We start from the raw sequence: 25,406 nt of genomic DNA, 5'->3' as shown, positions 1-25,406 counted from the left end.
TCATTCTAAGATGATAAAAACATAACGCTTTATTATGTCAGTTCTTGATACACCTCTGAAGATATAGTTATGTATACTGTATTGAATTTCTTTCAATAGATCCTCCACAAATTATACATTGGACCTTAAGTCAATGCTCGTCTCTCAAGTTCTACAAATATTTCACACCTACAAACACACAAAGCTGGCTAATGTTACATGCATGTAGCTTTGTACACACACAGACATGTAAAGACAGGTGGTTTCAGACTCAACAATTACTGACTTCTGACCTTAAGGCTGATGGTATTATTATGGGAATTGAATATTTAAAGTCACCTCCATCCCCTGACTCATACGTCTTTTTGACAGCACAGAGCTGGTGTGGGAATGAAATGATTAGTTTTCAAAAGGCCTGTTCTGGCAGATTAGATGAGTCACATTCAGAGTCGATGCAGATCAGCTAATATGTGACTCAACTTTACGTTCTATGTTGCTGCAGGTTGACAACCTCTCATTAGGTTAAAATGCAGACTTTATATTTCACCTCTAAGTTTAAAAAAATAATCGTAAAATGTTCTAGATACTTGAGGATGAGCCATAAGGCCTGACCCTGGAGAAAGTGACATCACTTGTTTTTGTAAATATATTTCAGTAATGAAGGCTATTCATGGCATGTTCACGATGACAAATCTCCACATTTTCTCCTCTGGAGCACAAGGACGGTTGATAAATGACATGTGGATTCATAAACATGAATCAATCTTTGCCCTGTTAGTAATGTATGTGCTTAATTTGGACATTGCAATGTTTGTTTGGTAGTTCAGAATTATAAATCATCCTACATCACCTGTTGCAACCTGCTCTATTCATAGAAACATTTGAGATCTTGTGCTTTGTCGGTCTCCTTGGATGGAAATATTTAAGTGGAGAAAGAGAACGAGTGACAGAGAGTGAAAGAGAGAAAGAGAGAGAGCGAGAGGCTTTTCATTGGCATGGAGCTGTCTCTATGACTACAGCTGTCTGCTCGCTGTGCTCAACAAAACCAGATTATAATTCAAGGCAAACTTATTCATACATTTATCCATAAAAGTGCTAAGAACCATGTGGATTAGTCTGTACAGAGCTTTACTGTAATGACTCGCTTTCCTTGTATTCTTTTCAATGTCGTGTTCATCTCGGCTTTCTTCTTTTTTCAGCATCTGGATAGAAAAGTTAGATAATAAGAATTAAACTGAGTCTACATCAACTCACAGAAGTGCACAGCTTATATTTCTATTTTGATCATTTTTCGTGGTGAAGGAAATGTCTAAATGATGAAGAAGGGCAAAATGTTAAATGAAATGGATGAGCATTTCGTCAAATTTGGAGATAGATTATAGGGTGTGAAAAATGACTTAAGATGACATTGTATTCGTTTTCCAAAAAGATTGGAAGGTCTTTTGGTAGAATCTGTTGACTAAATCTCATAACATGCCAGTTGTGACTATTCAAAAATTAAATGTTTCTTTTCCAAAGTTTGCATGCATATATCTCAAAAAGAATTAAACTGATCTTAATATTACAGACAAAATTGTATTTTGATACCTTCATTTGCATGCACCCATTTTTGTCAATCCCAATGTATTCAATCTGATTGCAGATACTTTCAGTAATTGTTTACATGTCCACTTAATGTTGCAATATGATTCATAATCCTGTTTACATGTACATGAAATTTATTCCGAACAGAACCTCTGTTCATACGCTCAGCTAGGTTGCCAGATTCGCTTAACAAATCCAGTCCAATGGCTATTCAAAATGATCCAAAAACTAGTTAAAATGACCTTACGTATCCCAAATATTAACATCTGATGAACAACATTATTCCTCTTTTAACCGCCAGAAAGAAATCGTTTAAAAACTTTTCAGATCGTCCATGTATTTTAAGCATAATGAGACCTGGCAACACTGCACAATCGTCTATCATCTCACTTCAAAATTCATCTTGGATGTATGCATTTATGATCTCAATTTAGTCCGTTTTTTCACATTTGGAATGAAAACATTATTATTTAGAATAATACTATGTACATGAAGGCTTTTCAGTCTGATTGAGCCATCAATCCGATGCAAGTGGATTCATTGGTTGCATGTAAACAGGGCCATTTTACATTCCTAAAGATATGGGGATTCATAAAGCTAAAGTCAAACTATAATAACTCTGAATTGTATAATTGTACGCAAATATACCCATTTTCAATTGTCATAAATCAAAATCACAGTACCAATCTCTGAATTTTTTACCCATTAAATTTGACCAAATTGTACATTTTGACCCCATCTACAAAGCAACAGGTTACTCCGTAAATGTTTATCCATGCCATTCTACAGAAAAAAAGCCCAGAACGTTTCAAAATAAATGACCTACACGCAAATGCATTCAATTTATGTTGAGGTGAAACAGAATAGTCCACACATGGTTCCATAAGTAAAGACATTTGATTGTGTTAAAAACTTAAGTTGAAGTTTGTTATTATAGTGTTTAATGCGTTCTCATTTGTAATGTACTGTAAATAGGGTCAGTTTTAATTCCACGTTGTTGAAGGCATTCAGCAGTGGCATGTTGTCCTCAGAAGGCCTGTCTCTCTCTCTCTGTAAGTATGTTGAAATGTCATTACTGTGGTCAGTCTGTCACGTAGCACACTAAGATTAGCACACTTACTCTTGTGCTCTATAAAGAGACGTGCTGCGTGCATCTGGCTCAGTCAACCTGTAAACAGGCAAATACAGACACTTGGGAGGCACTGCGACCTCAGAGGGACCATTAAATCTTCTGCAGTGACTCAGTCTTTCTCCTTGACGGTTACATCGAGTGTTTGTGTTGCAGGTGACTTGTTATGGTGCGTGAAAGATCAGTCTGAGATGCACGACACTGAAAATAATGCAAACCTATTATTAAACCTGTGAATAACATATGGGGTCATATTTGACTCTAGAAATAAGATATTTTGCTTAAAGAAAAATAAAGCCTTTTTAGGACCATTTCCATGTTTTCTATGTTATATTAGTGCTGATGTTATGTATTCTTCTCTTGACAATTAAGGTATTAGGCTTGTTGCCATAGTCGGTATTACCGGTGACACACGGTGTTTAACCCGCCTACCCGTTACATCACTTGCCCATAATTGTTTTACCGCAATTCTTTTGTTTTTGTAATTGTTGAAGGCCAAAATTGATGATTGTGATTAATTTTTGATTAATTGCACTGCCCTAGATTTATTACAACTGCAATTTATATTCGACGAAATTTGAGCTATCCAAATAGATTCAATATTTTATTATTTTTAAAAACAAAGTCTCTTGATGATCAAGGCAAAAATTGATTTTTTTTTACAAATTAAAAGTTTTTTCTGTTTGAATTTAATTTAATAATGTAATTCCCTTGATGGCTTTTCACAGTATGACGTGTCACATGAACTTTAATGAGGCTTTTTTAAATAAATGTTGGCCATATACTGTATGTTTTGTCCATCCTTACAACAATCAGATCACAGAGACATTCTATATGTGCGCTGAACTTCGTTCACAATAGAGACTGGGTGGATTTATAATGTTTGATTGACAGCTTGATGATCCAATGAAGCTTCAAGGTGTAGTTGCAAGCTCTTTAAAACACTTTTAATTGGTTAAACATTCGCAAAACCCACAGACAGATGTAAAGTCTGAACAATAGCTATGATTTATTTAAAAAAATATAAATTATGGAATACTTTTCAGACTGACAAAGACAATTTGCTTTATAAAACTTATATTATAATAATTATAACAAGGTTGTAATTGAGATGATATGGGGTATGGTGGCTTTACAAAGGGGAAGCTTTTTGTCATTTTCTTCAACAAGGGGGATTCAGTCCCCTCGCATCCCCCTTAAATTCGAGCCCTGCATATATCTCCCCATGAGTAATGCACACAAAAGATAAGATAAGATATTAGTTACAAAGTTACAAAATAAAAGCCCTCTAAAGTTAAAGTTACAATTCATCATAGTAATGGGAATTTAGAGGAGGAAGATGTTCTTCGTGGTAGAAAAAGAGTTCCTGGTGTGCCCTGGATATGTTTCATGAGATTTAAGTGTTATTTATTCTTGTTCTGTAATGATTTCTGATTTCACAAAGTACATTTTGAAGACCCAATGTAGTCAAACATAAATAATGTGTCACGTTTTTAGTTACACTTAGCATAAATCGCCGTCAGCAGAATTTTTCTTTCATAATTCACAGATAGATGATCTGTTTAATGATGCTCTATGTGTGCAGCAGTGAACGTGCTCCGTAGGGAAGATGTTTGTGTGATATAACATTGTGGATTTTAAAGAGGAAGTAAGCTAAAGCTTTGATGAAGCTGATGGTAAAGAGCTGAGAAGTCTTGAGACAGAATATTTTTGGAGAGCGAATGATATTGAGAACCCAGAGCAAATATTGTCGTGATGATGTGACACTATCATCAATGAGGCTTTACTCATTAACCGACAAATCCTTTTTTTCTGTAAAGATGCTTGTAGAAGATTGAACCAGAGTAATTCTGTTCGCTTGTTATTCAACTGGCTGGAAAAATTCAATTTAAAAATAGCCATTTTTGCTTATGCAGGCTAAAATGTGGACCACATTATTTCACTACATTTGTATCCACGATTGTTTCTTTCAGTAAACTGGAAATATTAACATCCAACATTTTATATATGAATTTACAGAATAAGAAACTCAAATGTTGACGCATAAGTTAAGTTTGTCAAGAGATACATGATTGGTGTATTGTATATTTGTCAGTCTGCTGTTTGTAGAACGGTATATCTTCAGTGTTTATTAGTCTCCCCCTATTGATGGATGCTGGAACTACACCATTCTGTGAAAAACATCTTCATCTGTCATGAGCACTAATGGAAATGCTTTTGGAAATCTCTCTTCAGGAATAATTTGACCTCAGTGGATTGAAATATTATGGACCAATTTGTACTCCACACTAATGCAAGGAATCTTTAAATATGAATCTGTGTTTGATTGTCCGAAGTTGATTCTGTAAGAGCTGTGTTTATTTTTCCACAGCATCAACGTCCGAAAGACACTTTCACAAGTGCATGCGTGTGTGTTTATGGTGTTCAGCACACATGAGATAAATCACAAAATCATTAGTTGTCTCTGAGGCTTCATGAACTCATTTATTCTCCAGTAAAAAGAGCGCAGATGTGTTTATTTGTGCATGTGTCTAAACATGTAGCTGTATCTTTGTAACACTGGATTCTCATTGGTCAATAGCGTCTGTCTATGATTTAATAATTATGTGTAATTAATGTTAATCGCTGACGCAGTGTTAGTTTGATCTTGTCAGTTTCTCTCCACAGTCTCTCTCTCTTGTGATAATGCCTTCAACCTACTGACGGGATTATTTCGTTATAATTATCATCTGACTATACATAATGCCTTGCTTCACTGCTCCCTCAAACCTTTAAAGAGAGACAGATCTGTTGACAAAGTCTTGTTTTGGTCTTGCTGAAACATGACATCGGTCCAATTTGGATGAAATTTTAGTGCCAAGTCTTTAAGAAATTTTAGCAGTATTATTTATATATGTATGCACTGATAACATTTCCTGTACTCAGTGATAAGAGCACTGCTAGAGCACGCAAGCAACGTCGAGGTCATTGGTCCTATCCCAGGGATTGCACACACTCAGAAACAAAAATGCATTGTATAAGGCAATGTTAGTCGCTTTGGATAAAAGCGTCTGCCAAATGCATAAATGTAATGTAAATGTAATAACATTTGGAATCCTGACTATGGCTGTAATGTATGAGTCATTAAGGATTAACACTCTTGATGTACAGTTATACTGTGTGTGTGTGTGTGTGTGTGTGCCTGGCTACTGATGATATCCTCTGATTGCTTCCTCTGTAATTGGTTCTTCTACTGATACAAAAATATAATCTAGTTTTCTGCCTCATCGTTTTTTTCTTTACAAGTTTCGGATGTTCATTTTCACAGCAGGCACATTTAACAGATAGATAGTTATCAGAACTTCAGTGTATTTGACCGTCAAAAGTCACTGTTTTTATTTCACATTTTGTTAAATGAAACACTGAAACGTCATTCATTGGCTAAAACTAAGGCACAATTGGTGACGTCATCTAAGATGAAAAGTTGTTTAAATCAGACAGTTGTTTTTCTTTTTAGTTTTAACAAGTAGACTAAAAGCATGTATTTATATTTTATGTTGACATTAAAGATCAATGTGACTGATTCCGGACTTCAATAAATAATTGTAATGGAATTTAATAACAGTGTTTTTCTTTTCTTTCTCAGGTGCGATGGCTTGTCCTCTCAGACTGAAGTGTCTGCTCTAGCAAGAGAGGTTTTCTGAAGAACAGCGGTTTGAGGAACCAAAAATAAACTTGCACTGGAGTCTACAAACTGAGGATCTTTGTTCTATTTATAACACTTTGTTCTCTTTTTTCTTTATCTCCGATTTAATCTTTTTCTGTGTCACTTTGTGTTGGCTATGACGCCATGTCTCAAACTGGAAAAGTCCTTCATTTGTATGTGGAGGTGAGGTCCACACCCGAGCATGCTGGGAATGGTAGTTCCTGTGAAACCTCAGTGGAGGAGGATGGTCCGGTCGAGGCGTTTAACAAATTAGCCCAGGCAGCACCTGCTAGCAGCGCACAGTCCTGTGGTACATACAAACCAAATGTTAGCTTCCGACTACAGCCCTCAAACGATTCCCGGGCTTCCCCACAAAGATGCAGCATTCCCCAGCAGGAGCCATTCCAACACGTGTCCAACAACATTGACAGTAAACAGTTGAAACATGTCCACTCTTTATCATTCTCTGGAACAGGGACACCTTGTCGAGCCTGCAAACATCACCAGAACACCAGACCTGAGGTTGGGCAGAGATCGGTTGTCACTTTCAGATACATCGAGAAGCCTCACATTAAAACCGTGGAGAGTCCTTGTAAGAGTCCCAGTGGGATGAAAGAAGGGAGTTGTTTACACAAGCGGTGTAGTGATCCAGTCGGTTCCGGGCCTGCTGAATCTTCCTGCAATAACAGTCAGTTTTACCAGCGCTCTGGTTCACCAGGATTTTGTCAATCTGCTTTGGATCCCGTTGGTCAAGCCTCAACACAACGAGCCTTGGAAGAGTTTGGCTCCCCCCTGTTGAGGTGCAAGTTTGCTCGTGGGTCAAACTGGAGTCCGAAGTCTCACCAGCAACAGAGGGCACGTTGCCAATCCTGGGAAGGCTCATCTGTGCCAAATTGCAGTGCTTATCGCCATGATCCTGGTCCAGGCAGGGTAGGAGCTATGCGTGACATCCCTAAAAGTTCAGGGTCTGATGGTTTCTCATCCCACGCTGGACAACAACAGACGTTTACATCCATGCCGCAAGAATGCTCCATCCAGAAACTTTCTTCAAAACAAGGCTGTTCCACTCCAGTCAGTCAAAACTGGGAAACAAGTGCAAACAAGCCTCAAGCGGAGCAAAGGACCAGTTTGGCCAACACTCCAACCGGTGGATTGAACCAGCTGAGTGGAAGCAATAACTCGTCTCCTCTGAACAGTCCTGAGGTTGCCCGCAGGATTGCGGAGAAAGCCACCAAGGATTCTACCATTTTCAATGAAGTCCAAAGTTGTCCACCACCTGCTGTGTTTGGGGGATCTCACCTGAACAGCACAAACTATGGGTATCCATCTAGAGATATCCATCAGTCCCTACAACAGAGTCCGGTGCAGATGGCTGTTAAAATGAACATACCTGTGCATGAACCCCAACCATCTGACTTCCCTGCTACCAATGGGGTTCCTTCCCACCAACCTGAAGCACCAGGTACCCAGCGTTTGGGTTTAGTTGAAGACTTGGCCCATCACATGTCTGGGTCTATCCCAGTGGATAGTGCCCCCGATTCCCCTGCCCTCCCTTCCCATCTTCTTCGTTCAAGTCTGTCCAAAGCAGACTTGGGTTCTCCGCTGCGAGATCCACGGCAGCTGAGAGCTGACTTGCTGTTCACTGATAGTCCCACCCCGCACCGACACAAGACCCCACAGTACACTGGAGAGGAATGGACCCCTATTGACCCATGGTTCCTGGAGGAGGATAACTGGGGTGATGATGTCATCGCAGAAAGCATTGAGATATCAAGACGCTTGTTTATTGGTCAGAATGTCAACGATTCTCCAGTTAGCTGGACGTCCAGACAGCAATGGAAAGAGCAAGCAAAAACAGAGGTAGGGAAGTTGAGTTTGCCACAACCACTTGAAGGGACTTTTAAAAGTTACAGAACAAGTGAGACGGTTGGGGTGACAGACAGAGGAGGAAAGCATGTTAATGAAGCAGTAAGTGGAACAAACCATAGCCTGGTGGACAAAGTAGAGGAGATGGCCATACTAACACAACAGCAGAGGCAGACAGAATGGAGGAAAAGGCAAGCTTTGCTTCTAGGGCCGGTGGTTCTAGAGGAGGGAGAAGGAGAGAGTGGAGAGCCCCCCTGCCTGGCTGGGTCATCCCCGAGTTCCAGCGGAGTGACGGGGAGCCTTGGAGACAGAGATTGCATCTCACCTGAGTCCAGCCAAAACAGCAACCATTCAGAACATCCCTCTTCAGGAATACAGGTGAGATGTGTGTGTACATGGGACTTTTATTGTGAAATGTGAACAGAATTCGAACTGTTCGAAGTTCGAAAATAAAACCAATTTTGTACAAATTGTCACGCTCACACAAATGGACACTTTTGCTCCTCAATGCATCAGTCATGCTCTCCAATAAATGAACTAGGATATTAAATCTTGGTTCTTTGGTTAAGAAATAATAAACTTAAATTAATGTTATTATTTTAAGTTGAAACTTAAATTACGTTGATTTGTCTTACCTCACTGGGAGACTCAACACCTCAGGTCATACATTAGCAGTTAAGAGAAAATGGTTTTCAGTATTAAGAAGCTAGTTTGCTGTCTCTTGTAAGCTAACATGAGTCTATTTTGGGTATGTGTTGCAGTTGGATGGTGGTTCTGTGATTCCAGGCCCATCTCTGCACTGTCAGAAAATCGCCCGCGCCAAGTGGGAGTTTCTATTTGGCACTTCTACAGAAATCACTGCCAGTGGACTAGAAAAGAGTCAGTAGCCTCCATTTATCTACTTTGCTCACTTTAATAACATCAGACCCCATAATAAAACAATTAGATTACTAAAAGCTGATTGTGTTCAGATTGTTTTACTTGTGTTGCTCTCTTACCCCATATGCATTTAATGCATGAAAGCTGGTCATCTTCATAAAGGGCTGTAACACCATTTAAACGAAATACTTTAAAGAGCATATATGAAAAGTGCATTAGGGTAAATAAAGGTCCCTTACAGTGTACTCAAGATATACATTTGTTTGTGGGTTCCGTGGGAATCCATACATTGCATCTTATGTGGTAGATATTTGTTTTCGAGCATACAGAAAATCGCATACTATACAGTATAATCAGGATACATTACATAGAAGTGTTTAAGTAAAGCCATGTTTTTAATTGTAATGTGTATTGCCACCTTTAACCACTCCAAAAAGATCCAAGTGTCCGCCATTTTGGAACGTCAACATTTTCGTTGCTCGAAACAGTCAACATCGCTCGCAGTGAAAATCAATGAGTTTTCCAGGATGACACAAATTTGCACGGCTTCTGATTTTAAAAAGAAACGCATCGATTTAAATTCCAGAACAAATATGATAACTTTTCACACCTTTCACGTGCATTTTTGTATGTATAAACTCAAGGTTTAAAACTGAGGTCATCTTTTAATATTTTGTTAGCTAACACCTTTTGTATGTTGTATTGTGTTCGTATGGCAGATATAATGTTTGAGTCTTAACAGCAGCAAGTTACAGTTGTTATCCATACATCTGTATAAAGGCGGTTAAAGACGCACAACCCCTGTTGAAGTCAACTTGCTCTTGACAGGTTTTGACTGTTACAATATGGCGGACGACTTGAATATAGTGCCCCATAGAAACACCTGCTAAGAATGCATCTGTGTACAATATTATTTATGATTCTTTCAAACAATTTTGTTATCCATCTAGATGTTCCTACGGCTCCCCCTAGTGGCCACTCAACTCCAATCCCACCCATGTATCTTCCCTTGGCGGAGCTTGCTCTCAGAGCCAATCACGATGTTCATCAAGTGGAGGTTGAGCTTGTGACTCCGCCCCCTGCTGCACCTGGTACCTCTCCCAAAACTGGAATAATTAGACGGACTTTAAAATACTCAGAGACCGATCTGGATGCCGTTCCGTTGAGATGTTACCGGGAGACTGACATAGATGAGGTGTTGTTAGCCGAGCAGGAGGACGCTGATTCAGCGTTTGGGAGCAACCGAAGTGTCATGGGAACTTCCTGTGCCGGGAGCAGCCCGTTGCCAAACGAGAGAGCAGATGGGCAGGAGGAAGAGGAGGTGGAGGAAGAGGATGTTGCGAGCTGGGTGACTGTCAGGATGCAGGGGGACGTGAGGAGGCTGTTGGCTGATCAGGAGGTGGATGATGGAGAGGAGTTTTACAGCATCATGATGAAGAGGTGTGAAGAGGCACACGCACTTTTATTTAAGTGTGACACTTAAGTCTTAAGTAGCACGAGAACATTTTTAGTAAAATCCAAAAATACATGTATGGGTCAAAATCATTGATGTTCCATCGAGATATTTTGAAAACTTTTATCCCATAAATATAAAAAAACATAATTTTTGTGAGTGGATGGCCGCTACAGTGCCTCTGTTTTACAACTTCAAAGGTAATTTTTCTCAATATTTAGATTTTTTTGCACCCACAGCTTCCAGAGTTTCAAACGATTGTATCTCCGCCAGATATTGTCCTATTCTAACAACTCATAGAATAATAAAAATCTAAATTATTCCGCTTTCAGAGTATGAAACATCCTCAATTTCGAAAGATTTACCCATAAGACTAGTTTTGTTGTCCTGGGTCACAAATGTGTACACACGCACACACTATATTAAAGTGACAGTTCACCCAAAATTAAATTGAGTTTACTCACCCTCATGAATAATGACCGAAATGTTGTTGTAAAAACTTGAATTGTTGTGCTTGTTTGTCATACAAGAGTTTCAAGAAATATCTAGTTTGTTTAAATTATAAAAAAAAGAAAAGAATAAGAGATACTTATGCATATAATACATCATCAATTATTATAAATATACAATATTTTCAGAACTGGATGACATAAATGCACATAAGGGTTAGTAAAAAATACTATTTTAATTGTTTTCAATTCAATTCAAATATTTTTTTTGGATTTGTCTTTTTTTATTTGACAAATTTGACTTGTTTAAATAAACTTGAATATAGAACTTAATACAGAAAGTTGTGAAATATAAAAAAATAAAAAAGTATGAAATATGCGAAATACACAGCAATATACAAATATATACACAGCTGTGTATTTATATGTATGTGTATACTAGCAATCAGAACTAAAACTCCTTTTTATTTCTCAGACCCCGTGATCATTTCATTAGTGACCTACCGGCTCTCAAATCCCCTCTTCTGCTCCGCGGCCCCCGCAGGAAATCTGGAGACAGTCAGGACACCTTCAGTCGCCATTTTGAGAGCATCATGGAGTCTCACCGTGCCAAGGGAACATCCTACAGCAGTCTGGACAGTCTTGACCCTCTGACCTCTAGCACACAGACCATCCTGACCTTTGACCTTCCCACACTGACCCCTCAGGTTCAGGGTCAGATCTACCAGAGCGCACGGCAGATCGTTGAGCTCAGCTTCGCTCCTCTGGCCCACGTGGAGATGCCCAGCCTCTCGGAGTCGGTGATGACGATAACCTGCGACACTGACGCGACGCGGGCGCCGTCCAGCGAGAGGCTGAGCAGCGGCTCTGATGATCGGAACAGGCAGAGCTGGAACAGCAATCCTGCACTTTCACTTCCGAGGTGGGTGGACCTGATGTCAAGCGCATCGTTTATGTGATATTTATATAATACATTCATTCCCACAAACTGTTTCATAAGTCCGCAATAGCACAGTTTCACCAGGAGAGGGAAATGTCTTGAATAGATCATCGATCAGAAAATGATCCTGGATTTTGCTTTACAACTTTAGCGAAAAGGGGATCTTACGAAAACTCCAAAAACAAACAAACAGAAACAGTTTTTGAAACATTAACCTTTTTCATTGCGAATTAAGTTTCACGACTATTTGGTATATCCACCCCAAAATCATTTTCCATCATGTAAGACAGCGGTAAAAAATGATGTTATCATTAAGTCATACAAACATATATTTTTACTTTAACTTTAACAAGTTGAAATTGCTCTGAGTTACGATTACTTTGAACTAAGCAAGATTTAAAATAATTAGTTGAAATTGCTTGTGCAACCTGTTACAATTCATTTTTTGATGTTATTGTTATCTTCTATTTGAATAGACACTGCTTTATATACATCTTTTTCTTCAAACAAAATGATTTCGCTTTGGGTGGACGTGTTTATTTGTTTAATTTCACAATGACAAAAGATCTAAAAACATTTTGAAAAAAAGTGAAATGGCAATTCAAAAGTAAAACTGCATTTCACATTTATTAACCTGGCATCTGTTTGGTTTCACCTGTCAGGGGTGAATCTTCTGAAATTTGTAATTTATGTAATATTTCCTTTATCAACGTAAGTGCAGTTAATTTACTGCATAATGAACTGTTTATCTGTTGTTTATTTAATCTTTACAATCTGCTGTGCCTGATGGTGTGACAGTGTTAAGCTGCGGGTCTTAGTTTCATCAGGTGTGTGTGTGTAGGACAGATCAAAGGCAAATCTGATCGCTGGCAGAGAACTGAAGAAACTGCCGCATAGTTCACCTTCATACACACAGACAGACAGAGAGAGAGAGAGAGAGAGGGAGCAGGTGCTTTTAAATATTAGATTAAAAGAATTTATTCACATAAATGCACATTTATTTTCCTTTTGATGTGATGTATCAGATGTCCCATGTGTCCTCTGTTACAATCCACAAAACACTTGTCACCTGTAGTAAATGTTGACTGTGTTTATTTATAGTCACTGCTCAGCAATTGAATTGAACTGCCTTCATGTAGTAGCTCATTTATCCACTAGGTGGCGACAGTAAGTCATTTATTAGTAGTGGATAAGCAATGCATCACTGGATAAGCAATGCACACATTAACCATCATTATCATTGATGTAAACAAATGTTATAACAATTTATTCGTTAGCCATGTATAATTCTCATTCTTTAAGGGATAGTTTGCACAAAAATGAACATTCTGATATCATCTACTCACCCTCATGTTGTTCTAAATATGTATACATTTCTTTGTTCTGATGAAAGATCATTTGAAGAATGACTGATTTGATTTGTCTTATTTGAAAATCTGATCGTAACATTTTGGTAATTGAAGATAAAAACAAGCAGGATTTAAAGACACAAATTATTTTATTGTGAGCAAACAGTTTTGCCATGTCAATTAAAATTGTGTGTGAGCTATCGGTTTGTCATAGAAGATACATGTAACTCCTCTCTCTCTCCATCTGACAGAAAATAGGATTAGTTTTGTCATTGATATGAAGCTGATCATTATTTTTCTGAGCTCCACACGCCTCAGTTTAGCAGCACATTTGTGACGCATTATGCAATGCATGTGAGCAGACTTATTACCCATGATGCACTGTTTCACACCCACCATCAGTCACATCTGCTGACTCAATAATGGCTCGTGTACACTGTTAAGACTCTTCAAAATGATCTTTTTGTTTGTATGAAATACACTGCGAATGTTGTGTTCTGTCTTAACCTTCTTTCATTTACTGTAGATGCTTTTGTCCAAAGCGACAGGTTCTGTTCTGTCTGTCATGTGTCTCAGTTGTGCCGGTTAGTTGTAGTTCAGTACACACTGTGGGTTCATCACAAATTGGGCACTACCTGAATCTTTCAGGAGTGACGTGAACATAGAACACACTCATCTGAATAAATAAACCATGTTTGACAAACTGGATTAAGTGCTCCGAAAACAACTGCTGTACAGCTGCAGCGTGTTTAAGAACAAGTGACTCAATAGCTAGTCACTTTTTGAAGAAGGAAATATAATTATAGAGACAGTAGAAACAATTATACAAAAATAATTCTTGTCTGATTCGAGCAATGGAGAACATGTGAGAGGAGATGCGCGAGGGAGAGATTCAGACACGTTTCACGCTAAAGTAAGCTGATAAATTGTAGAGGAGAACACAGAGAGAGAGAGCGAGAGAGAGAGACTCATTTGGAAGGAAACATTTGCCAAGTTTGGGAACTAGGCAGTTTTTCCACAATGATTTAGGGAAGGACTAAGAAATCCAAATCTGTGAAATGCAGAAATCAGCACTAAACATAGATATTTATTTATAGAAAGACTTAAAACAGTCTGACAGCTGGACCAGAATAGATCAGAAAACTCAGCTTGAACACGAACATGGATCACATCCAGAGGTTCTCATCTAGGAAGAGTTTAAACAGATGTGGTCCGGGAGAAAAGGTCTTTTTGGCGTGTTGGCTTTGTTCCTCAGCAGAAGATAGAGACACTTCAAGCCAACAACACCCTGCAATCAGGTAGAAGAATTAAAAAAACCTACGGACTGATGTGTTAGTCTGTTATTGTTCTAAAGTGTTTATTTTACTGTATTCAATAAAAATGGTTAATTATGCGTGTTATCAAGGCGACTGCACTGTTTGTTCTATGATAGTTATAATATTTACATTTGAAGAGTTTGGTTCAAAAATGAGATTTTTTCCAAAATCATGTTTTTTTAATTGTGCATTCCAATTTAAAGGTGCAGTGTGTAACAATTTTCAGTAAAATATCCAAAAACCACTAAGCTAGTGTTATATATTTTGTTCAGCTGAGGACTTACAATATCTCAAATGTTTCCAACCGTCATCAAGCTACGGCCGCACTGGTGTTTAGATTTTACAAACTGCACCTTTAATATCAATCAAACTGCAGTGGGTTTGTTTTGATTTAAGCCATAATAACTAAAAAAATACTGCTCACTAACACAATAAAAACACATGACGTGATACAAAACATGATTTTTGAAATTCTGGACTCATTTTGGAACAAAACTCTTCATTGATACAGTTTATTATGCAAATGTTTTTTTTTCCTTTGTTATTATATTGTCTGGCTGATCAGATGAATGGATTTTAAAACATCAAGTAAATCTGTTGTGATCTTTTATGGATCGGTCACTGTAAGTGTTGTTGTGTTTTCTCGTGGGTGTGTTCACACGTTTTATCGTGACTCACTGAAGGCTGAGATGATCAAAGCTGTCAATCAATCTGTGTCTCACATTCATTTGAAATCAATAGGCCATTGTAAAAAAACTGAACCGTAAATGAGAAATGCAAAGTCTGACTGTTTGTATCTGTAAATGTTTCCTACAGTCCGGTTTCTCACTCCTACAATAATACAGCAGTTAGCCTCAGTTTCCATTGACACATATTAGCCATAAGTATTTTTAATACTGTAAAGTTCAAAATGTTTTCTAATACGTGTCCTCTCTTATCAGTGTAAGAAGTTTTTTAAATTTTTGATGTACGTTTGTAGATGGGCTGCTGAATTTATAGATACCTTTTGTAAAGATGTATGTTGTATAATATGCATTTTCTTTTAAAAGGGATTTATCATGTTTTTTTACGGTATCATCTATTTTAAGCTGTTTTCTTAAAATAATTGGACACCATTGGTTCACTAGTTTAAACCTGAACGTGAACTAAACTGTAACTTTTTTGTGTGTTTGTTTAGAGAGAAGTCGGGCCGGTTCACTGCAGATGCAGATCTGGATCAGGAACTGAATGAGCGTTTGTGTTTGGACAGCAATGAAACTCTCAGTAACAGTAATCGAGCCGACCTGGAAGCTGCCAAACGTTTGGCCAAACGCCTCTTCAACCTCGACGGCTTCCGGAAGTGTGACGTCGCACGCCATATGAGTAAGAAGTGAGTATGTGTAAAGGAAATATATAAACTGTTTGTGAAGCTGCACATCTTTACGCTCTTTAAAGGAGCCAGTCTTTGGCTGTTTTAGAGGCTTTGTTAATGTGTTTAAGAATGTGCATCTTTCAAGTCTATTGTTCACCGCTGTCCCTCTTTTCACGAAACGACTGGATTTCTTCGGGCAATATAAAGTCCCGCCTTCCAAAACGCTCTGATTGGTAAAGCTGACCAGGTCTGTCGTGATTGGTTAGAGCCGGTTAGAGCGAGTGTTTGAAGGTGTCCCACCCATGCTAAATTGATCAAATAAAGGGGGCTTGATGACATCCGTCCAAAACAAAATCAGCTTGTAATAAAACATTGCAATCTTTGCATGACAAAAACTGATGCATTATTCAAGAGAAATTTGGTTGGTTTAGAAATCTCTCCTTTTTCTATTTTGTGACATATTGTGTCATCTCTGTACCGTCTCTGTAACCCACAGGTGTGTGTGTTTTAGTGCAACATTTATTCTCTGGTCGTCTTAAACTTTAAGAGCTTTTCTCTATCTGACAGATGCATCATGGGAATTTTCAGACTGGTGATGCTGTGACATGTCTCTCAGTCGTGTGTGTTACACTTTGATTCTCTGTGACCGTGTTTTCGATGTCTCTCTCATTTTCAGTAATGACTTCAGTCGTATGGTGTCTGAGGAATATCTGCAGTTCTTCAGTTTTACTGGAATGACTCTGGATCAAGCGCTGAGGTCAGCACATCAAATACACAAACGAAAGATTAAACATTAGATTAAACTTATAAAACTATTATTTGAATGTTTTGTTGGTTTTACAATACTTCATCACATTCAGATGGTTTGTTTTATCACAGGAATAGTTAAGCTTGGTTAGATATCATTATTTGTTTGATCCTTTACCTTTTTCTACCAAAAGCTAACAAACAGTCTCCGTATTTCCTAGGTACATTTGAACAGTGTTTTGTGTTACACTTCTGTCTATAGATTCAGAAGAGTGCCACTTTTTGGCTTTATACAGACTTTTTTAGACGTTAGGGTTATTAAAAGTGAAATATGTTTTTCATTATTCGACTTGGCCAGACAGAAGAGTTTTGGTTCAGACAGCGTCATGAGTTTTGGACAGGATCATTTATCTGTACAATAAAAGAGCTCATAAGTGTTATTAATATAGCGGTTCTGTTTGGTATCTCTTGTCGTGCAGGAAGTGAACGCTGCACCTTTATTTAATAAATAAATCAATGGTTGAATACAGTTTTAATATAATAAAAAAATTTTTTTTATAAGTTATAGTTTATAATATAAAGCTATGATTTTAAATATATTTGAAATTAGCATATACATAAATGTATCAATTTTCTACTTAAACTATGTAAAATGTAAAAAGTAAATATTAAGAAATTAAATAAATAATTTGTTAACAATTTAAGACAAAATCAAATATTATTACATTTTATATTCATGTAAATATTTGTCAATTTCTACTTTCATTTATAAAAATGTATTAGGGCATAAGCTAACATAAACTAACAAAGTGCAATAAATTTCACAGCATTTATTAATTTAAATTTATTCATTTGGTTAAGAGCATATAAACATTTAGTCAAAAGTACCATTAGTTTACATGAATAGTTCTGAATTATAGCAAATACAAATAGGTTTGTTCATTGTGTGTTAATGTCATTGTGCATTAACTTATGTTAAATAGGTACAACTTTTTTCATGTATTTGTAAATGATATTATGAACAATAACAAATAATAAATGCCGTAGAAGTGTTGTTCATTGTTCATTCCTTTAAATTAATTGAATTCACTAATAGTAACAAATGGAACTTGATTATAAAGTGTTACCATAAACTTTAACTTGTATTTTTTCAGGACATTCCTGATAGAGTTTGCTCTAACGGGTGAGACGCAGGAGAGAGAGAGAATCTTAGCACACTTCTCCCGCAGACACCTTCAGTGTAACCCCTCTCTCAAACTATCTGAAGGTAATGCTTTGTGTGTGTGTGGGGGTGTGTGTTATATACAGTACAGTACGATATAACCTTTTTGCGTGTATTTATTTGTGTATCACTCTTTACAGACAGTGTCCACACACTGACCTGTGCCCTGATGCTGCTCAACACAGACCTGCATGGACATGTGAGTTTAAACATTATATTTCTATCATTATTATACAGAACACCATGAGGTCAAAAGCTTTGATGCCATTAGTGAACATGTCTTTATTGCATTACATGTTATCACATTTGTCTTGCATATTATACAGTAGTCTGCATAACAGGTTGAGTGTGATGTAAAATTAAAATATCGGTGCATTTCTTCGTGGTTTGGTTAATTCTCATCCTTCCGGTGTTTTAGATAAGGCATCTGCATTTGTATCATTTGCCAAAGAAAAATGTTGTATATCAAATCTTCATTTGTTCTTTTATTTAGCATCAAATGTGAACAAAAAGCTGTCAATGGGAATTTCCTCAAACGAGGGAAAATCAGCACGAGCAAACCTTTCAGCAACTTGCTCTGGAGACATCGATCTGACATTGATTTACAGTGTAAATCGATGCTTTTCAGTGTTAAATAGATTATGAGTGTAATTATAACGACCATTTCTCCTTTCTGCCGTTTTCAATGATTTACACTGAGATCAGCATATACTGCGGTGCATTATGGGATTGCTTTCTAACTCAGAAAGAAGAGTAATTATCTACCTTCCTTTCACACTGTCTGTGAAGATGCTGTAGACAGCTCGCCGGGTTTGGACCAGAGCCAGAGCGCTCATAAATATTCACAGTGCATGAAATCCTTTTAAAGGAATATTCAAGTTTAGCTCCATAGTCGCTTTCCATGGCATATTGTCAGTTATGACAGACAATAATTTTAGCAGCGCAGGAATTCATTGCCAGTGAGTTCATGTCTGTGGAGCATCGGCTGGATTTAAGCTGGAGCAGACAGCGAGAGATGATGTGACGGCTGTCCGGCGGGAGCTGTATTCCATCACTGTACACACCAATATTGTCCTCTAATGATCTTTAGACGTCGCTTCATCGCTCTTGTGGAAGGCTTTTGGACTGTCATCCAACACATGCAGGCTGTTATAGGCCAGCCTTGCCGTCGCCATGGAAACAGGTTTACGGTCCTGATGAGAACTGCCAGAGATTTTCCCCTTCTGTCGAAACTGCTTAGAGGTTCACATTATCAGATTATTATGTATTCAGAGATCCTTCTGCAGCTCTAAATATTTATACATTTTCAGACCGGTTTTCACACTCGCAGAGGAAATGTAGGACACCTCATGTTAAGTTTAAATGATGCGGACACTTTTTAAAATGGCCGGCTGCTGAAAAGATGGAGATTGACTTTCAAATAAACTTTGTTAAAAAGTAGGTGGGTGATAAATCCCACGATGAACGTCTGGGTCATTTTTAACCATGAAATCAAAGGCAATGTGATGTCACAATTCATTTCCGTTTCATTAAAATCCAAGGTAATTTCAATAAGGTTTTGTTTTTTATTTCTTTCGGCAGAATATTGGCAAGCGGATGTCTTTCGCACAGTTCATTGGGAACCTGGAGGGACTGAACGGCGGTCATGATTTTCCCAAAGATCTACTCAAGGTAAATCAAAATTTTTCTTCCGTGGGGTGTGTCGCATGTGTGAAACGTCCTACAGGTGTGTTGTTTACACCTGTAACTGAATGTTTGTGTGTACACCTGCATAAACATCTGTCAGGTACACAACAGTCGTGAGTGGCATGTGTCATGTGAAACGGGACGGAACGGTCATTTATTGGTTTGTATTATTAGATTAGCGCTCTGATGTCAGTGGCAGGAAGGGAGGGATGTTTTGCTTCCTTTCATTAACCCTGCAGGCTAATTCTGCCGCTAATCTGATGAGCTCTTGAGTTAATAGTGATGAAATAAATGAGCTTTCAGTTTGTTTTGGGGGCAAAGAGAGGATGTTCTGTCTGTTTTCCGTCTGGAAGGAGTTTTTAAGCAACTATAGGACACTGATGATCGTTGAATACTCGATATACATTATATACTTCTATTATATATCTGTTTTTATTGGTTTACATTTGAATTTATGTTCATTAAAAATTAAGAGACCAATCAACGTTTCTAGATGTGTTGTGGTCATTCCAGTCCTGTATGTGTTGAATTTCTACAAAATCATACCTCAGGAGTGACAAAGTCATCCAACAACTGATGAATGACAAAGATGAATGAAAACTGTGATCAAAATCCTTATTTAATTTTTTTATTTTCTTAATACATGTAGAAATAATGCTGTTGTGTTGCTTCAAAGTGAATATGAACTCTTTTTGCGGTATTTGAGATCTGAAAAAATACACAGCATCTCTTCTGGTGTTTTTACCTGTTTCTTCAGTTTTTCATCTTCTGCTAACAAAGGCAAACAGAATCAATATTTTTATTACATTTGGTAGAAATATTGTTAGTAGTTCACAGAATGAAAAACTATAAATGGTCTTTGAAATAGTCTTTTCATTTTTTCTACAAATGTATATATTCACCTTTAATAATTCATTTCTTTACCTTTCATTCAGATTCTTATTACTGAATAATGTGTCTAGGTCTCTCTCTCTCTTTCCCCGCTGAGGCGAGCTGCATATATGAGCACATTGGTTGGCATATAAACCGAAGCTATTATTGTGGGCCGCTAATTATTTCATACATACGAACGGTGTGACTTTCGAAAGGTTTATTATAAAATAAATCATTTTGGCTCTTAAATCCGATTGACATAAACCACACTTGCAAAATAAATAAATAAAAAGCTCATCATTTAAACACGAAAATAATGGCTGGTTGTAAAAAAAAGTAAAGCGTTTTTAAGGCTTCATGATGTATGGGAACATTACTTCGGTGTTATTTTTCTATGTTAGTAAATGTCATTATTTATTGAACATTGGCGTCTTCTCAAATAACTGTCAAATAAAATGGCTCGGTCTTATATTATTAAACACAGTTCTGAATATCTCTTGGCTTTAAAGGAATTGTTCACTTTCAAAATAAATGTTCATGATAATTTACTAAAGTTGGGTTTTGATGAAAACATATTTCAACGTAATTACATATTTTGTGAAGTCAAAAACATGCATCGCTGAACAAAGCAAGGTGAGCATTTGTGTTTATAAAGCATATTCATTTCTTTCTTTTTTAAATGACCTATCGTTTCTCTAGATAAGACCTTTATTCATTGTGTGATTTGGATTAAAGCCTTTTGAAGCTGCACTGAAACTGTCATTTTGACCTTCAACCGTTTGGAGTCCATTGAAGTCCACTATCGAGAAAAATCCATTAATGTTTGCATCAAAAACCTTCATTTCTTTTCAACTAAAGAAACAAATACATAAATATCTTGGATGACATGGGGGTGAGAAAATGATCAATGAAAATTAATTTTGAAAGTGAACTACTCCTTTAAGCCTCTGGATGGTTGCGGTAGTAACAAAATAAATACTCACATATTCACAAGTAACAATAAAAAAAACGATTATTCTATAAACATTGCTGTATTTTGAGAGAATTTACCTCCATAAAAGAGAACAATGAAACAATATACACTATAAACGCAATGACGTAAGCATGCATGTATAAATGAAATGGTTGTTTGAGTCACATCTTTGTTGACCAATTAAGATCAGAAACGTGAGCGTCTGTGTCCCAAAGGAGGCTTTTAGTTAATGTACTGATGGATTTGTGACGCTGTCGCTCACACATGTGGCTTTGCTCCTGAAGAGACAATGATGTGTGTTGTTGTCATGGAGACAGAGGGGCGGGACCTGGGAACTGATAGGATGTTCATGGGTGGACTGCTGACCCACTTCAGTATGTGTCTGTGTGTGCGTTGAGATAACGGAAGATGAAAATCAGCTTGTGTTCTCTTGAGCAAACGCTATGAGTTGACAAGGCGCGACTGGGTGTTTAATGTCCTGAACTATATTTATATTCGTAGTGTGTGGTTTTTGTGTGTATAGGCTATACACAGTATGTAACCTTCAATTTCTGTATTTTGGCATCCCTGTTTAAAGAGTGGAACAGTAGGATGTAGCCGAACACTACATCCTACTGAACATTTTTTATGAAACCTTGTTGTCAACATTCATGATACTTAACAGATTACACTTGTAATGTGACCTATGTGGATATATCTGCTTTGAATTATTAAGTTGATAATTTCTCATTCTATTTTTTGTGTTTCTATTATGTTTTTGCTTTTGTTTTACTTTATCTCATATTTAATTAGATCTTATTTTTAAGCGCTTTGTGATGTTACTTTGAAAGGCATTGTTATGTTTTGCATTTCAGTCAAGACAATGTGAAATAATGTGTTTTGTGTAAGATAGAGCTGTCTAATCAGTTGAGAATTTATCACAATCGTCAATTTTGGCCTTCAACAATTACAAAAACAAAATAATCAAAGTAAAACAATTATTGTGCCATATTCCATTTTGCATGGATCCTCTCTTTTCTTGTGGTATAAATTCACAGGATTATATATATTTATTATTATTATCTACTGTAACATATTTAAGACATACTGTATATTCAGAAATTATTTAAGATTCGTAAATATTTTGTGATATGTATAATAATTCACATAACATTGTTTGATCTTATTCGTACATTTTAGGACTTGGGTTAAGGGGTGGAGATTCTGTAATTATTTGGGATGCACAATAAATTATCGGTATCGGTATTGGCCGATAAATGCACATTTTTAATGTTATCGCTATCAGCCGATAATAAAATGTAGTCCAATATATTATCGCAGATAATTAATAAATCAATACCTCTGGGTGAACCACTGTCTTTCTGTCGTGATCATTCACTTACTGCTACTAGCGAATTTTTTTGGATGTAGTATGTAGATATTTATGAATGTGTTAATGTTTGAAGTCGACTCCTGTCTGATTGCTTTCTGTCTTGAGACCTGTTAGACTTGTGGCTATTTACAACACCTTTCTGGGGTGCTCTGGAAGAAAATCTTTAATTTGTTTATGAAAGAAACATTATGCCAGTAAAGTTTAAAAGTTAAAGAATCTTTAAAATAAAGTAGGTTTTAGGTGATTTTTTTTATATTTCTATTTAGAAACTCTATATCGGCGGGCTGGGAAATATATCGTATGATGGTTATGTTTCAGTTTCTCAATGACTTACGGTTAAATGCAGCCACATCTGAAAGCCAGATGGCGCTCTTGTGAAGAAACGCCAGATATGGGAAACAGAAGAAGAACAATTAGTTCCAGGAAATGCCAGTGGTCATATTCTATCGCTGTTTTTCAAACCTTTTCAGATATTTTCATGATAATAAAGTTGATTTATATTTATGATGATAGACGAGTGTTGCCTTTCCAATACACGTTATAAACGACTCAATCTCGTACTGATCATACAGCTGTAGTTTACAGAAGAGCTTTTCTTAAAACATGGAATCGATTTCAGAATCGATTTAGACATGTGTCATTAGCGTGAATGGCGATATATATCGCCCTACATCGGCCAAACTATTGGTTATCGGCTTCAAATGTTCAAGAATGATAGTTATCGGCCAAAATTTGTGATTAATGATTTAAATAAGATTCATATCTGATTCACAAAAATATTCATGAATTTATGTGCGATCAGGTCGATTTTGCTGCTTTTCTCGTACATTCGTTTTTGTTTCATATATTTTTTAACAGTATTTTGAAAAAATTACATTTATTTATGTCATTCTAAATTTCCTGTATTAGCTTCAACTAATGCTGATTTAAATGTCATTTTTATTGCCGCAGTTTTTTTCTCGACCACAAGTTAAAACCACAAGTGTCCCAAAACAAATCCATGAAATTTTTTTCTTTGGATTTTTGAAAAATATCATTTCTTTTCAATATCAGTTTCTGTTTTAAAACGCAACCTCTCGTCAACTCATTTCCAGCAAAAGCTCAACGCTCCGTTATTTTTACAGACTGCTCATCGGTCACGCTTCCGGTTTTATGATGTTCTTTGCGAACCACATCCTCCCATCGTTCTATATTTCTCTGTTCTTTATCTCTCTGTGTTTCACCTCTGAGGACAAGTGCTGAATGTTAATCAGCGTTCAAAGTAAAGCAAGCCGTGTGTGTCGCTGGAGCGCTGCGATTGGCTGCCTAAACCTGAGAGAGAGAGAGAGAGAGAGGGGGGGGGCGAGAGAGCTTGCAGCCTCCGTCGGGTTTCTCTGTGATTCAGACACATTCTGTCTTCAGAGACTGAGAGATAAAACCCTCATGAACATTCGTGTAGACGGTACATCGAGATTTTCTTGCACGCGGACTCTATAAGGAACAAAACGACTTGAGGAAGTCGTGTCCGCAAACAGCGACAAATCTTAAGGACTGACACGGTCCACATGGATGGATATCTGGATGCGGCAAAAAAGGGTCTAAAAGGAATGATTTGCATCTTCTGAAGCCGCTCTCTGACGCTTGGAGCCCGCTGAGAAGATCAGAGAAGCAACAGGCTTGCAGATTTCTCTGCAGAGATCCGTTTCTCGTTCTCTCAGCATTGCGTTTGGGTTCTGGCTGAAATCAGGTGGTGGTTTGGATCTGGAACAGGTGTGAGGGTTCCTGCGTGCCGTGAGAAAGACGTGCTGACCGCTGCATGCTCACAGTTTGTGTGGGTGTGTCTTCTGTGAGGGCGTGCATGTGTGTGTTTTCTCTTCATTTCCGTTCGCTCGATTCCATCTGTCGGTTCCTGGCTGTTCTTTCACATCTATGAAGTGTTATCTACCATCTGTGACATCTCCGTGTGTGTGTGTGTGTACGTCTGGCCACTCGCTGGTTTTACGGGCAGCGTTTAGCTTGTAGAAGTTAGTTGGATGTTGTGTACGACTGCTGTGTGTTAAGAGCGCTTGAGAGACGTGTTGTGTCTTAGTCTTTATTTTGTTCTGGACACACTCTGAATTGTCTGCTTGTTTGGCTTTTATTTCCAAGTCCACCAAATGGTTCGCAGACAGAAGTTTTTGTGACGTAGGATCTTTCCTTTAGCTCCTGGTGGATTTTTGTCATGTAACACGGACCGTAGCTTGGCACAAATCATTGTAAACACTTGGATTGCTTTTTGGAATTACTTCATCCTTTCGGAGAGAGGGACATGTTGGTCTTCGCCAAGCGTTTCATCTGTTTCTCGTTTTGAGCTCCTGAAAGTCTTTTTGGCTTCTTATTGAATTCTGTTTGAAAGACATCGGATAGATCTTTTTCTATAGTGCGCTTTGTTTCTGTTGTCCAGACATGATCGGGGTGAACAGCCTTCACTCGGCCGGGCGTTTTCGCTCTCGTTCTCTCTGCTCGGTTCGATACGGTAGAGATTTTCGCATGATGGATCCCTTTCGCTATCCACGAACGCCTCGGTCTCGATCT

The 25,406-nt window shown here is 37.6% G+C and overlaps 1 protein-coding gene across 2 annotated transcripts in view; it reads left to right on the top strand.

The window, feature by feature from the left end:
• The window catches only part of LOC130438783 (uncharacterized), a 63,614-nt gene that overhangs the window by 5,728 nt on the left and 32,480 nt on the right, over positions 1-25,406 (top strand). For both annotated transcript variants that reach the window (XM_056770951.1, XM_056770950.1), the window contains exons 2-10: positions 6,318-8,621; positions 9,005-9,122; positions 10,073-10,562; positions 11,500-11,946; positions 15,807-15,998; positions 16,657-16,737; positions 17,882-17,994; positions 18,090-18,148; positions 19,531-19,620. In XM_056770951.1, the coding sequence (XP_056626929.1) occupies positions 6,522-8,621; positions 9,005-9,122; positions 10,073-10,562; positions 11,500-11,946; positions 15,807-15,998; positions 16,657-16,737; positions 17,882-17,994; positions 18,090-18,148; positions 19,531-19,620 (3,690 nt within the window). In that variant the 5' untranslated portion in view covers positions 6,318-6,521. The remainder of the gene's footprint in view (positions 1-6,317; positions 8,622-9,004; positions 9,123-10,072; positions 10,563-11,499; positions 11,947-15,806; positions 15,999-16,656; positions 16,738-17,881; positions 17,995-18,089; positions 18,149-19,530; positions 19,621-25,406) is intronic.

The sequence above is a fragment of the Triplophysa dalaica genome, chromosome 17 (genome assembly GCF_015846415.1).
Source record: "Triplophysa dalaica isolate WHDGS20190420 chromosome 17, ASM1584641v1, whole genome shotgun sequence".
Classification (NCBI taxonomy): domain Eukaryota; kingdom Metazoa; phylum Chordata; class Actinopteri; order Cypriniformes; family Nemacheilidae; genus Triplophysa; species Triplophysa dalaica.
This window is presented reverse-complemented; position numbering and strand designations above follow the sequence as displayed.